The 13,011-nt window shown below is 43.7% G+C and overlaps 2 protein-coding genes across 2 annotated transcripts; one reads left to right on the top strand and one right to left on the bottom strand.

Annotated features, from left to right (window-relative positions):
* Positions 1–875: 875 nt before the first annotated feature.
* On the bottom strand, positions 876–2,673 carry TIMM8B (translocase of inner mitochondrial membrane 8 homolog B). Its single transcript, XM_077249754.1, has 2 exons — positions 2,448–2,673; positions 876–1,189 (listed from the first exon to the last, which is right to left on the bottom strand). Exons 1-2 carry the CDS (start codon positions 2,562–2,564, stop codon positions 1,025–1,027), a joined length of 282 nt encoding a protein of 93 aa, XP_077105869.1. The 5' UTR covers positions 2,565–2,673; the 3' UTR covers positions 876–1,024.
* Positions 2,674–2,775: 102 nt separating this feature from the next.
* On the top strand, positions 2,776–9,362 carry SDHD (succinate dehydrogenase complex subunit D). The gene is made up of 4 exons (XM_077249753.1): positions 2,776–2,930; positions 4,957–5,046; positions 5,954–6,095; positions 8,719–9,362. Exons 1-4 carry the CDS (start codon positions 2,885–2,887, stop codon positions 8,882–8,884), a joined length of 444 nt encoding a protein of 147 aa, XP_077105868.1. The 5' UTR covers positions 2,776–2,884; the 3' UTR covers positions 8,885–9,362.
* The last annotated feature ends 3,649 nt before the right edge of the window (positions 9,363–13,011 follow it).

Raw genomic sequence — 13,011 nt, 5'->3', positions numbered from 1 at the left:
ATAAGGTCCGGGTGTCGTACATTGTAATTTCCAGCGTCTTTGCAAAATAATGGCGCCAAAAAGGGACTAGAGGGCAGGACTGCACCTGAGAGCACTGGGATAGGAACTGGAGATCAAATGGTTTTCTTGTACTGCAAATTTAAAGGGGTTTACGACTTTGAAAAAAAAAAAGTCTCCCCCAAGAGTTACAAGTCGGGTTAAATACCATAATAAAATCAGAACTTATCACCTTCCTGGGGTCCAGATTCAGTGTTGAGATAATAACGCTGCAGACAATCACAGCTTGGTTGCTCATGTCGCCTACATGACTCCAGGTAGGGCATTTAAATATTGCATTTACAGATATAAAAGTTCCCATCATAGGGCCATTTCAGCTTTCCTCTGTATCGAGCAGTGAGTGAGACTAGAGACATCGTGTGTATAGCTACCTGCACGATCTGCAGATTTTGTTAACAGAGCTGGAATAAAACTTTAAAGACCCCCCCCCCCTCCCCCACCCAGCCCATTTCAATTTGTTAAAACAAAAACAACAACTTTGCACTTTCCTCACCCTCCCCAGGTCCAATTCTGAGTCGCCATGGCTGCTTCTATTGTCTGTCATTGTTTGCACTGCTGATGTCATGTGAAAAGCGCTACAGACAATAACTGAGCTCAGTGGCTCGGCCTAAGATGATGGGACGAGCCGCTGATCTCAATGACTGTCTGCAGCGCTGTTAATGTGTCGTCAGCACTGCAGAGAATAATAAAGGCTGGAAGCAACGTTGGAGACTCATCCCTGAACCTAGGGAGGGTGAGAAGACCATAAATCACCTTACAGCTTCTCTTGCAAGCAGCCTCAGGAAGTCCTAGTAAAGTAATCACATGAGCACCCAGGACACGCGCCAGTCACACCATGATTTTATCGCATGTATCTGCAGATTTATACAAATTTGAGAACAAAATTAAACGCAGTCGTACAGAGCAATCATCAGCACTGGAGCAGGAGGGAGTACAGTCACTGGCAGGAGTCCGCGTCCATCGGTCACTAAGTTCCTTTCTGTACGATCTGAGCGAAGCGATTGGTAATGGACAGGGTGGTGTCGATGAAGCGCTCCACGCAGCTCACCAGGCAGCCCTCCGTCCTGGAGTCCAGCTTTGTGCTCGGCCGCTCCATACACTTGTCCCAGCACACGTCCATGAATTTGTGAACCTGGAGGGAGGAAAACAAAACAACACAGAAGTGATCAGACGTTCCTCATTTACAAGACGTCCATGAAGAAGAGGAACACAAATTCATGTCATTGGGCATCACTAAGCCATTCTCTATTGGGGGAGACTGCTCCCCTGCGACCACTTTCCCCTTAACAACTTTTACTACATATATCTAACACTACAAGTACTCTTAAAGGGGTTGTCCAGTGTGTGTGTGTGTGTGTATGTGTATATATGTATATATATATATATATATATATATATATATATATATATATATATATATATATATATATATATATATTTATATATATATATATATTTTTTTTTTTTTTTAATTTAAGGCAAGGAATGGATCAATAAAGAAACCAATAGTCACTGCTGTAGAGTGTTTGTTTTAGGATCGGGCCTCTGAACTCCCCAGCAGGCCTTCAATCCTATGGACAGCTCTCTGATCCTGCCATGAGGCAGCTTAGCCACCGCAGCACCGGAAGCTGGAATATCGGGAGTTAACAGTGATATTCTGGACAAATTCAGAGAGGTGTCAACAAGAAAGGAGCTCGTAAGTTCTGCGTGTGCTCAGTCACTACTGCTAGCCCAGAGGTAGCTGGTTCCCTAGGCAACAAGCAGTAAATAAAAAGCGAAAATGAAAAATGTATCAAAAGAATGGGATCAGATCTGAATTCACAGTAAATTAGGAAGTTGCTTGTCTTTACTCATCTTGAATAATGGGAATAACTCGGCCCTGGGGGCAGACGGTCAGATGAGCACGGGGCCGATCAACAGTAAGTTACATGATCTCAGATGGCGAGCGGTCAGTGCGGACCGCCGGTCACGTGATCAGGTGCCCAGGAGGATGCGGGGGGCAGGAGAGGTGGATACCAGGGGCGGACAGTCATTGGTGCAGCCGCACAGGGGCCCAAGAGGTAAGGGGGCCACTACCACCTCCGAAGCATTATGATGAGATATTGGACCCCTATGTTGCACAGGGGCCCCTCCTGTCTGTGCCCGCCAGTGGATCACACATATAAAACCCCTTAAAGGGACACATCCATCATTATAACACTTTTGTTGATCCTCTGACAGCGATTTGCGACCATTTACACCAGTTTTACCATTTCATGTACGCAGCTCCACAGCACTCCTAAGTGTCGCCATGGATACCTACATCCAGCATTTAATAAGCATTACCCCCCGGGGCTGCTGTCTATAGCGCTGGACGCCTCCATGCCTGTACACGTGCTGCCGTCGCCCACCTGAGATGTGAACTGCGCCTTCTGCTGCTCCACAGCCAGCATCCTCTGCAGCTCCGCCGACTCCGCGGGACTGGCGCCCACCCCGGACAAGTCAAGGTCCGAATCAAAGCCCTCCATGCTGAGTGACGACCTTCAGCCTCCCCGCTGTTCTCTAGGACTGACCGTAAACTGCTCACGGTGTCGTCCAAGCTCCTCTCTGATTCGCAACCCAAAACGAGGCGTGAAACGCTGCGGCGAGTTACTATTGGCTGAGCTTGAAGCGTTTCCCTTTTCCTGATTGGTTACGTGTTTTTTTTATCTGCGCTTCCTAAAGCTTGAGTGACTGGTGGACTAATAAAGTTTATCCGGACAATTTGTAGCAATAAAGTTTTGTTGACAGCGCGGCGCGCTGTTTCACTTCCTGGTCGCGGTGTCACCTTGGTTGGGTGTCAGGCAAGATGGCGGCTCTGGTGAGAGTGGGCGCTGTGTGCAGGGCAGGCAGAGGTGAGCCCGGGGCCAAAAAAACCGAGTCTTTACTAAACTTATGGGGCTTATTTTTTTTCCCATGTTTGCATGCTATCTTTATTGTTCCTGACAAAAGTATCAGAAGTTGCAGTGTTTTAGTCCCAGGAGGGGTGTAGCTGAGTGGGTGCAGGGTGGTTGGGGTTTTCTGGGTGGGCTTGTGATGTGCTGCCTGCCCCCTGTGTATGATGGTGGTCTCATACCAACGGAATGGCGGCCGGCGTGAACTTTCCATGACGTTGTATGCGACATTGCGATCGTCTTGGAGCCCATTGGCCGGTACGACGCGTTGTTGCGTTGGCCATGTGACCACAGAGGAGTTTAAAGGGATGTTCTTCTAGTAAGTGACAGCGGCCCCTTCATTTTCTGGATTCCTTAAAGGGGTTAAAAATACCCATTACTTCCAGGATGAGCTTACCTTACTCTTAAAGGGAACCTGTCACCTGAATTTGGCGGGTCCTTTTTTGGGTCATATGGGCGGTTTTTTTGGGTCTTTTATTAACCCCTTTTTTGCGCCGGTGCACTGTCTCGGAAGTATTTCGCTGTGTTCCGGGACATAGTGCGCCGGCGCATGCGCACTAATGGTTTTCGGCTTTGCCCGCAGTTGGGCAAAGCATACTGCGCGTGCGCAAGGCAAGATTGCTTTGCGCACGCGTTAACTAGGGAGGAAAGCGAATCACCGTCAAGTCAATTTCGCGACCAGCGGGAAAAAAGGGGTTAATAAAAGACCCAAAAACACCGCCCATATGACCCAAAAAAGGACCCGCCAAATTCAGGTGACAGGTTCCCTTTAAGCTTTCCCCTTGTCACTTTTAAAATAAAAAATTGAAAACCCCTTTAACGAGGACCCATCACCAGTTGAAAAGTATTGTCTTTTTTTTCCCCCCTCCAGTTCTTCAGTACATTATATGGTAAAATGAAAAGTGGCATTCAAAGCTAAAACTCGTCAAAACAAAAAAAAACAACAAGTGCCCTCACAGCGATGTCGACAGGGTACAAAAATAATATGGCTCTTGGAAGAAGGGAAGGAAAAAAAAAAATAATTCCCCAGTAATGAAGCGGTGCAGTAATGTTTTTTCCTAATAATCTGCCATGATATCGGGATACCCCTGTAATAGGGGAGTATATTATTCCTTGTTTGTCTTGGACATATCGAGGCCGTGACTGTGAAACTCGGCTTTATGCACAGAGGACGCCGCGTGTGACATTATTGTATACTAGCAAAAAAAAAATATATATATATATATATATATATATATATATACGTCCGCTCGTCACGCCGCCTCGTTCTCTATAGAAACCCCCAGAAAAGAATGCAGCATTGGTGAATGGATGTAACACAAGGGGCGTCATGTGACACGGATGGCTCCTGGCTGTCTAATTATCTGTGCTGACGAGAAACTTTTTTTGCATTCGTTAATGCATGAAGGCATTTTCAGCATACGGGGAATCTTGGGAGGACGGGATTTGCTTTCACCATAACTATAAACTTGTCATAAAGAGATTTTTATTTTTTCTTGTGCCATATGCAACAAATGATGTGACAAATAAAAAAAAAAAAAAAAAAGTTATCAAACTTTTTTTAATACATTGTTCAATCACCTGATTTAATGGGTTATTCCTCAAAAAATAATCTATGAAACCAGGATAACATGGTGATCGTTGGGGGTCTGAGCCCTGGGACCACCAGTGATCCCGAGATCGGAGGTTTAGAACCTGAATGGAGCAGAGGTTCACCATGATCGGCCTCCTCTGCATTTATTGTCTGTGGGACAGTATCCTAGATAATGTCACAGATATGGGATAACAATTTAGGGAGGAAAATTAACCCTTTAAACAATAACTCCGGAGATGACTGCCTAAATTTCCTGCATAGCGGGTGGTCACAGCTCTAAACCAGCGCAGCCCCTCTTAACTCTCCAGATCGGGGGAACGAACATTGATAAGGATGGGATGATTGAACCTGGTGTGTCTTGTTACGTTACATGTAATTATTCTGCATTTTCAGTTTTCCCCTTTAGTAATTCCTTGCTGATCCGACCGGCCGCCATATTGCCACAAGACAGAAGTTCTTTACCAGCGTCCCCAGGCCGTCCTGGTATGTTACACGACTTATCTGTAACTGTATGGTATATATACTGTGCATTGTATACAGGCATGGGGCCGGCTCCTAGGTCTGCTATACATTTAGGCTTTTTGGTGCAGATCTCAGCTTCACTGAATGTGAGGTTTGAAAAAAACAAAAAAAAACAAAGGAAATGTTGGAAAATGTAGTTGTTGTTGTATTTGAGCTCCTATTGTCCTTGTGTTATAGGAAGCTGAAATCTGTGTTGCTTTTTGCTAATTTTCTGAGCTCAAATTATTAGTCTTCAATTAAAAGACTTAAAGGTGGAACAAAGTACAGTATTATTCCAACATCTATTGATTAGAATTAAGGGGTTTTCACACGTTGTCATAGATGTTATTTTCTGTATGGATCTGTAATGAGAAGAGTCAGGGCAGGAGCGGCAGTAATCGCCTATAACGGGCAGTGGGATTGGGAGTTCTACCTGCTTCGAAGATTCACTGTTAATGATCGCGGCCCCTCGGGGTCAGACTGCTGCACTCGGCATTGGTGGTCCCAAGATCCCGCTCCATACATTTACTTACATCACTTTGGAAACTGGTTAAAGAGTTTGCAGAGTAACAGGAAAACACGTCTGCTTTCTTCCAGAAACCTCATCGCACCTGTTTGTGGCATGTCTGATACTACAGATCAGTTCCATTGAAGTGAATGGAGTTGAGATGTAATACTGCACACAACCTATATACAATGGTGGTGTAGTCTTTAATTAAAAAAAAAAATCATCTTTGTTTTTCTAATGTTATAATTCCACTTTTTGGAATTTCCCTCTTTTTTTATTTTGGAAGGTAGTAGTGAGACACATCGGGTTGTGTCGTACTATGTTCTTCTCAAGTGAAATTTTATTACTAGGTCTTTGAATTTTTTATTTTTTTTTCCACAGCCTCTACCAAAGCCTCCCTGCACTGGACCGGTGAGAGAGCGGTGAGCGTTGTTCTCCTAGGCCTTATACCTGCGGCGTATATGTATCCTGGAGCCGCTATGGACTATTCTCTGGCCGCAGCTCTTGCCCTTCATGGACATTGGTAAGAAATGGTCAAATAAATCCATATAACACAGATGGCATTGTGTCTGTTCACTGCCATGTGCAGGGATTGGAGTTTTGTTTCCCTATTGGTCTCTGTTTTCTCTGGCTGCAGCAGTCATGTGCTATACATCCATATGACCACTGCAGCCAATCAACTCTAATAAAGGCTTGGCCCTGGCCGCCCTGCCTCGCGGTCTCGGCCACATTCGTTAAAGGATACAGGCGCTTTCAGGGGCAATTTGTTTTCTTCTTTCCTACCTGTATTTTGAGCTAAAAATTATTGTTTCTGTTTAGTTTGCATAAGTTATGTTGCACCATTTGGCTTTTGCAGGATCTTGGTTTCCCTGCACATCGCTGGCTGCACAATGAGTTAACGGAGTCTTATCACTGAGCGTAATTTGATGAAAAAAGTTTGCAACCTTTCTCTGTCTTTTTCGGAGCTGAATTCTGACCAAATGAAGTATCTCTTCTGTGATGCACTCTGTGGTCCTAAATCAGCTGAGAGGAGCTCAGAAAGGACAAATAAGAAATACAGGTCCTTCTCAAAAAATTAGCATATAGTGTTAAATTTCATTATTTACCATAATGTAATGATTACAATTAAACTTTCATATATTATAGATTCATTATCCACCAACTGAAATTTGTCAGGTTTTTTATTGTTTTAATACTGATGATTTTGGCCTACAACTCCTGATAACCCAAAAAACCTGTCTCAATAAATTAGCATATCAAGAAAAGGTTCTCTAAACGACCTATTACCCTAATCTTCTGAATCAACTAATTAACTCTAAACACATGCAAAAGATACCTGAGGCTTTTAAAAACTCCCTGCCTGGTTCATTACTCAAAACCCCCATCATGGGTAAGACTAGCGACCTGACAGATGTCAAGAAGGCCATCATTGACACCCTCAAGCAAGAGGGTAAGACCCAGAAAGAAATTTCTCAACAAATAGGCTGTTCCCAGAGTGCTGTATCAAGGCACCTCAATGGTAAGTCTGTTGGAAGGAAACAATGTGGCAGAAAACGCTGTACAACGAGAAGAGGTGACCGGACCCTGAGGAAGATTGTGGAGAAGGACCGATTCCAGACCTTGGGGAACCTGAGGAAGCAGTGGACTGAGTCTGGTGTGGAAACATCCAGAGCCACCGTGCACAGGCGTGTGCAGGAAATGGGCTACAGGTGCCGCATTCCCCAGGTAAAGCCACTTTTGAACCATAAACAGCGGCAGAAGCGCCTGACCTGGGCTACAGAGAAGCAGCACTGGACTGTTGCTAAGTGGTCCCAAGTACTTTTTTCTGATGAAAGCAAATTTTGCATGTCATTCGGAAATCAAGGTGCCAGAGTCTGGAGGAAGACTGGGGAGAAGGAAATGCCAAAATGCCTGAAGTCCAGTGTCAAGTACCCAGTCAGTGATGGTGTGGGGTGCCATGTCAGCTGCTGGTGTTGGTCCACTGTGTTTCATCAAGGGCAGGGTCAATGCAGCTAGCTATCAGGAGATTTTGGAGCACTTCATGCTTCCTGGCACCTGCTCACAGTGCCAAAACCACTGGTAAATGGTTTACTGACCATGGTATTACTGTGCTCAATTGGCCTGCCAACTCTCCTGACCTGAACCCCATAGAGAATCTGTGGGATATTGTGAAGAGAAAGTTGAGAGACGCAAGACCCAACACTCTGGATGAGCTTAAGGCCGCTATTGAAGCATCCTGGGCCTCCATAACATCTCAGCAGTGTCACAGGCTGATTGCCTCCATGCCACGCCGCATTGAAGCAGTCATTTCTGCCAAAGGATTCCCAACCAAGTATTGAGTGCATAACTGAACATTATTATTTGATGGTTTTTTTGTTTGTTATTAAAAAACACTTTTATTTGATTGGACGGGTGAAATATGCTAATTTATTGAGACAGTTTTTTTGGGTTATCAGGAGTTGTAGGCCAAAATCATCAGTATTAAAACAATAAAAGACCTGACAAATTTCAGTTGGTGGATAATGAATCTATAATATATGAAAGTTTAATTGTAATCATTACATTATGGTAAATAATGAAATTTAACACTATATGCTAATTTTTTGAGAAGGACCTGTACATATTCTCAGAAGAAGCTCACCTACAGATTGTCAGCTACCTCATTCTGCAGACAGCAATGTGAAGGAAACAAAGAGCCTGTAAAAGACAAACAGTGCCAAATTTTTAATGAAACCCAATTGCAAAAATGATTTTTAGCCTAAAATACACGCATTTAAGTTAAAGGTATTTGGAGATTTTTTTTTAAATGCTTTATCATTATAGTTTTGGTTTTGTATGGATCACTATTGGTTTTAATGGCGAAGTCTGATCTGAAAAATACAGATGAATATAGGGCCTGCTCAAAATGTCGTGGATCAGTGAACATCTGTGGGTCCGTGTACTGCCTGATAAAAACTCAGAGGTGTACAGCGGAGGTGTGAATGTAGCCATCGGCTGAGTGTATACTAAAACCTCTCGGCTTATGGGCATTAGATCACACAGCATTGTTAAGTAATGCAACACAATGGCAATATAGACCCAAGTGGGATCTTGTATGTTGTGGGTGACATTACTTTTGGCCTAATCTCTACATATTTCTTTCTCAGGGGTCTCGGGCAGGTGCTGACGGACTATGTTCACGGAGAGGCGAAGGTAAAGCTGGCTAACGCCGGATTGCTGGCTCTCTCGTCCTTAACATTTGCTGGTCTTTGCTATTTCAACTACCACGATGTGGGCATCTGCAAAGCAGTGGCCATGCTGTGGAGTCTATGAATGTAACGCCGCACGCAGGAGGACCGAAGGGGCAGCTGGAAGGAGGAGGAGGATTGGGATGTTTGCCGTCTCTGGTGCAGGACGCTCCGTCCAGTTTGGTTTGTACCAATGCGATTTCTGCAGAAATGGAGATTCATAAAAGCACTTAATGCAGCCATTTGCTATGTATTAGTATGTTCAGTACATGAACTGCGCAGTGTAAGATCTGGAGAGACGCCACCAGCCATGGGGATTGCGGATCATTCATTCTCGCTTCTTAGATTTCTGGCGTTATTGTTCCACCTCCGAGATCTCTCTGCAAAAAGTAAAATTCCCATTCGACCAGACCGATGAACGTCACTCCAGCGTCTGGTTCCAAGTCTAATCATTATCTCATTATTTTATTTTATTTTTGGGGGGATTTAAGGAGCCCATTAAAAGTCAACGACGGTCACCGAAATTGGCGATAACGGTCCTTAAAATAAATGATAAAATTTCAGTGGCGTACAGTAAACTCCTTCTTTCATGTTTTGACCTCACAACATCACAGATTAAGGTCCATGTCAGGACTCCTCCAGAGGAAAACACTTCTGTATCTGTGCAGCAAATGCTCTGGTCTTACCGCCCTGTCCGCCGCCTGATACACCGGGAGCAGGACGTCTGACTGCTGTCCTATTGGAGGTCCTTGGATGGAAATTCGTACCTGCAGTAGTAACGCTGAGGCTGTGCCCCAGGATCGCGCAGGTTATATACTAATCTCTGTTCATGTAGATACGTCCTGCAGAAAGATGAGGATCAAGTAAAGAAATGTCAGGAATCCGGCTGCGCTTTATAGTAAGACCGACCAAGACCACACTGGTGATCCATCTGGTCCAGCGACTCCTCTGCTTTGCAGCCATATAGGTGGGAAGGCATGTGGCCCACCCAGATCTAGAAGTCTATAAGAGAAACATCGGTGAGGGATGAAGAAGCAAAGCGTAGGGCTGGGTGATATGGGAAAAATACTATGTCCTTCACATCATGTTTGTACTGATGTACCCTAACTGGGCAGTGAACGAAGAGTATTATCTGTATTCCTGTCATATATGCAACTGGTAATGCCTGCAATGCATTGCATATTCGGGAGCATGTCTCCCCCAGATGCGTCCCTTCATTCTGAGGCTTCTCTATGGGGCGATACCTTGATTTCCACCATTTTTATTGCTGGGGTTAATCTCAGAGGAGGTCTGGACTTTGCAGTTTTGGGGTCAGCAGAGCATTGGTGACTTTTCTGCCCTCTGCTCCTCAGCACTCGGCCCCCTGCTCTGTATCACTATGGGGTCTCCAGTTCGTGGCTGAGTTGCTGCGGCTCCTTCCACGTCTCAATAATAATCACTCACAGGTGATGGGGAAGATTCAGGAGGAAGAAATGTCATGGACAAACATGTTACCCCGGTGACTCCTATTACAGGACTGCGCTGGTATCAGTGGGCTCAGCTCCACCAGCCGGTCTGGTACATGTTAGGAAAGATAGGTGGGGGTCTGGAGATTATACACTGCGGGCAAGGGGGCTGAAAGAGAAGCCTTAATTTAATGATTAAAACTTGTTCTATGCTTTTCTCCATTTAGTGTATGATGGTGTTGGTGAAGGCCCCACAGTATTTACAAATACCTCATCTTGTGGCTAAATAGTAAGATCTTTGCCTGCAATCTGATTCAACTAATTAGGTTGCATCCATTTTTAAAATTATTTGTACTTTACCTACAGAGACGAGCTCTTCACACCATGTAACCTCAGACCTCACTACTAGGTTTTTTTTTTTTTTTTTAAATGTTTTGCAAGAAGATTCACCCATGGATGTCTGTTTAATTAAAATAAAAAAATGGAATAGGTGTAATTTTTTTTCTTTAGCTTCTCAGTCATTTGACGCATCAGTTGTTGCATCGGACCAGTCCTAGAGCCGATATACTGATTCCAGATCGATGCACAACTCTCAGATGTGAGCAGCTCCATCATTAAAGGGAATCTGTCACTTCATTTTTCGTACATAAGCTGCGGCCACCGCCATCAGGGGCTTATCTATCACATTCTGTAATGCTGATGCAACCTGAAAGATGAGAAAAACAAGTTAGATTATACTCACCTAGGGGCGGTCCGATGCCTCCCATCTTCATGCGATGACGTCCTCTTCCTTGCTTCTGTCACGGCTCCTGCCTCCCTGTTGAGGGCAGCGTAAAGTACTGCAGTGCGCAGGCGCCGGGCTTCTCGGACCTTTTTCATCGCCTGCGCACTGCAGTACTTTGCCCTCAACAGGGCAGATAAAGTACGCCTGCGCAGGAGCCGCGACAGAAGCAAGGAAGAGGACATCATCGCATGAAGATGGGAGGCGCCGGACCGTGACGCCCACTGGACCAGACCGCCCCTAGGTGAGTATAATCTAACTGGTTTTTCTTATCTTTTAGGTTACATCGGGGGCTTATCTACAGCATTACAGAATGCTGTAGATAAGACCCTGATGGCGGTGGCCGCAGCTTATATACGAAAAAGTAGGTGATAGGTTCCCTTTAAACAACTAGCTGGACACAGTTTGTCGTGAAAACTGTCTTACAGTCACTTTTCATTCTCAAAGACTATTCCATCTTCATCTATTAGTCAGATGTTCAGTGTCCACAGCGTCTGTACAGACGCTAAATAAATATGTTCTCAGTTTTATGAAAGGTTGAGAAAAGAATATCCGCGGACCACATGTGATATTACCGTCCTGAATTCTTCTATTTCCCTCATTCTGCAGTAGGTTTGGAGAACCTCGCATTCTTTCATACCATCTTGACATTTATAGCAAAAATAGTCTGGAATTTAAGAAGTTCTTGCTGGTGGCTACAGATTTATTTATTTTTTTTCTGATCAAGCAGAACATATTTTTTTTTTTAGATATTTATATGGATCATTCATTTTTATCTCTTTATATAAGCGCAGATAATATGAACTTTTGGACCCTAGAAAATCAATTTTTATGTCCAATAAATTGATTTGGCCGCTGTATAGATAATTTTTTTTTTTTTCTGGAAAGTTGCACATTTGTTACATATAATAATAGAATCAATAGAACTTGAGAGTAAGTAAATGCAAAGAATACTTATTGTGGGCACCGTACCATACAGTACCAGCTAAGTAAATGAGATATTTTAAAACATTTTCCTGCGACAAATCGATCCGCAGCTCGGATTTTGATGGCAAGTCAATTCTTTCAAGATGACATGTTCGTCAAAGGAAAGAACATGAAGTTATAAAACAGGTAGTTTTATCTTGATGACCTGTCCTTAGAATAGGTCATCAGTATGAGATCAGTGGGGGTCCGACACTTGACTCCCCCCACCGATCGGCCAGATGTTAGCAGTTATGGAGCTGAGTAGCACAGCCTCGTCATCTGTGGAGTGCTGCAGATTTGGCCCTTGATTGTCATTATAAAAATAGTGGACCAACCTTTTATCATACACAGGTTTTTTTTGTTTGTTTTTTTTTGCTTATGTTGTTCAGACTGTTTTCATCCAAATTTCATGCTAATTCAACCTTGTGCAAACAATCATTCCTGATTTGCAGGAAATTGACACGTTGCTGCCAGCCGTGGTGACTTAAAAAATCACAATCATTTGGCCAACGCATCAGTACAGATAGCAAGTCATGGACTTTTAAGAAATGTGTAGTTGCAAACCTCTGAAACCAAGGTCCTAAAAGTTAGGGATATTGCAATTCCTTCAATATAGCATCCAAGAATCTATTTCCAGGGTAAAATTGCTAAATAAGGAATTTCATAAAAAAATACTTGAGCAGAAGACGAAGTAGAAATAATACTCATTTACCCCCCCCCCCCCCCAAAAAAAAATAAAATAAAAAAAAAATTCCGCCTTCCTGAATACTAGTGAATTTTTACATATTTCCTTGCATCTGATAATCCAGACCAGGCAATAATCCTGCAGCCACCAGACATCGGATTAAAGGCGTCATACTGCTTTTGCAATCATTACTGTTTCGGGCTTCCGCGACTTCCCGGAATTTTTATTGGCGTCATTATGCTGTTTATGATGAGCTTTTTGATTTTTATTTTTTTTTGCATGAGACCAAGTTTAAGTTTTGGGAAATTGAAGTCATGTTTTCTTGTGTAAAAAGT

Source organism: Ranitomeya variabilis, chromosome 4 (assembly GCF_051348905.1).
Source record: "Ranitomeya variabilis isolate aRanVar5 chromosome 4, aRanVar5.hap1, whole genome shotgun sequence".
NCBI lineage: Eukaryota > Metazoa > Chordata > Amphibia > Anura > Dendrobatidae > Ranitomeya > Ranitomeya variabilis.
Note: the sequence above shows the minus strand (reverse complement) of the source record. Positions and strands in the feature narration are given on the sequence as shown.

Excerpts from the sequence above, each read along its gene's own strand:
- TIMM8B (XM_077249754.1), bottom strand. The coding sequence starts at position 2,564 with ATGGAGGGCTTTGATTCGGACCTTGACTTGTCCGGGGTGGGCGCCAGT. Across the intron at positions 1,190-2,447 it reads AGGCGCAGTTCACATCTCAG|GTTCACAAATTCATGGACGT; the intron begins GTGGGCGACGGC and ends TCCTCCCTCCAG.
- SDHD (XM_077249753.1), top strand. The coding sequence starts at position 2,885 with ATGGCGGCTCTGGTGAGAGTGGGCGCTGTGTGCAGGGCAGGCAGAG. Across the intron at positions 5,047-5,953 it reads AGCGTCCCCAGGCCGTCCTG|CCTCTACCAAAGCCTCCCTG; the intron begins GTATGTTACACG and ends TTTTTTCCACAG. Across the intron at positions 6,096-8,718 it reads CTTGCCCTTCATGGACATTG|GGGTCTCGGGCAGGTGCTGA; the intron begins GTAAGAAATGGT and ends TTTCTTTCTCAG.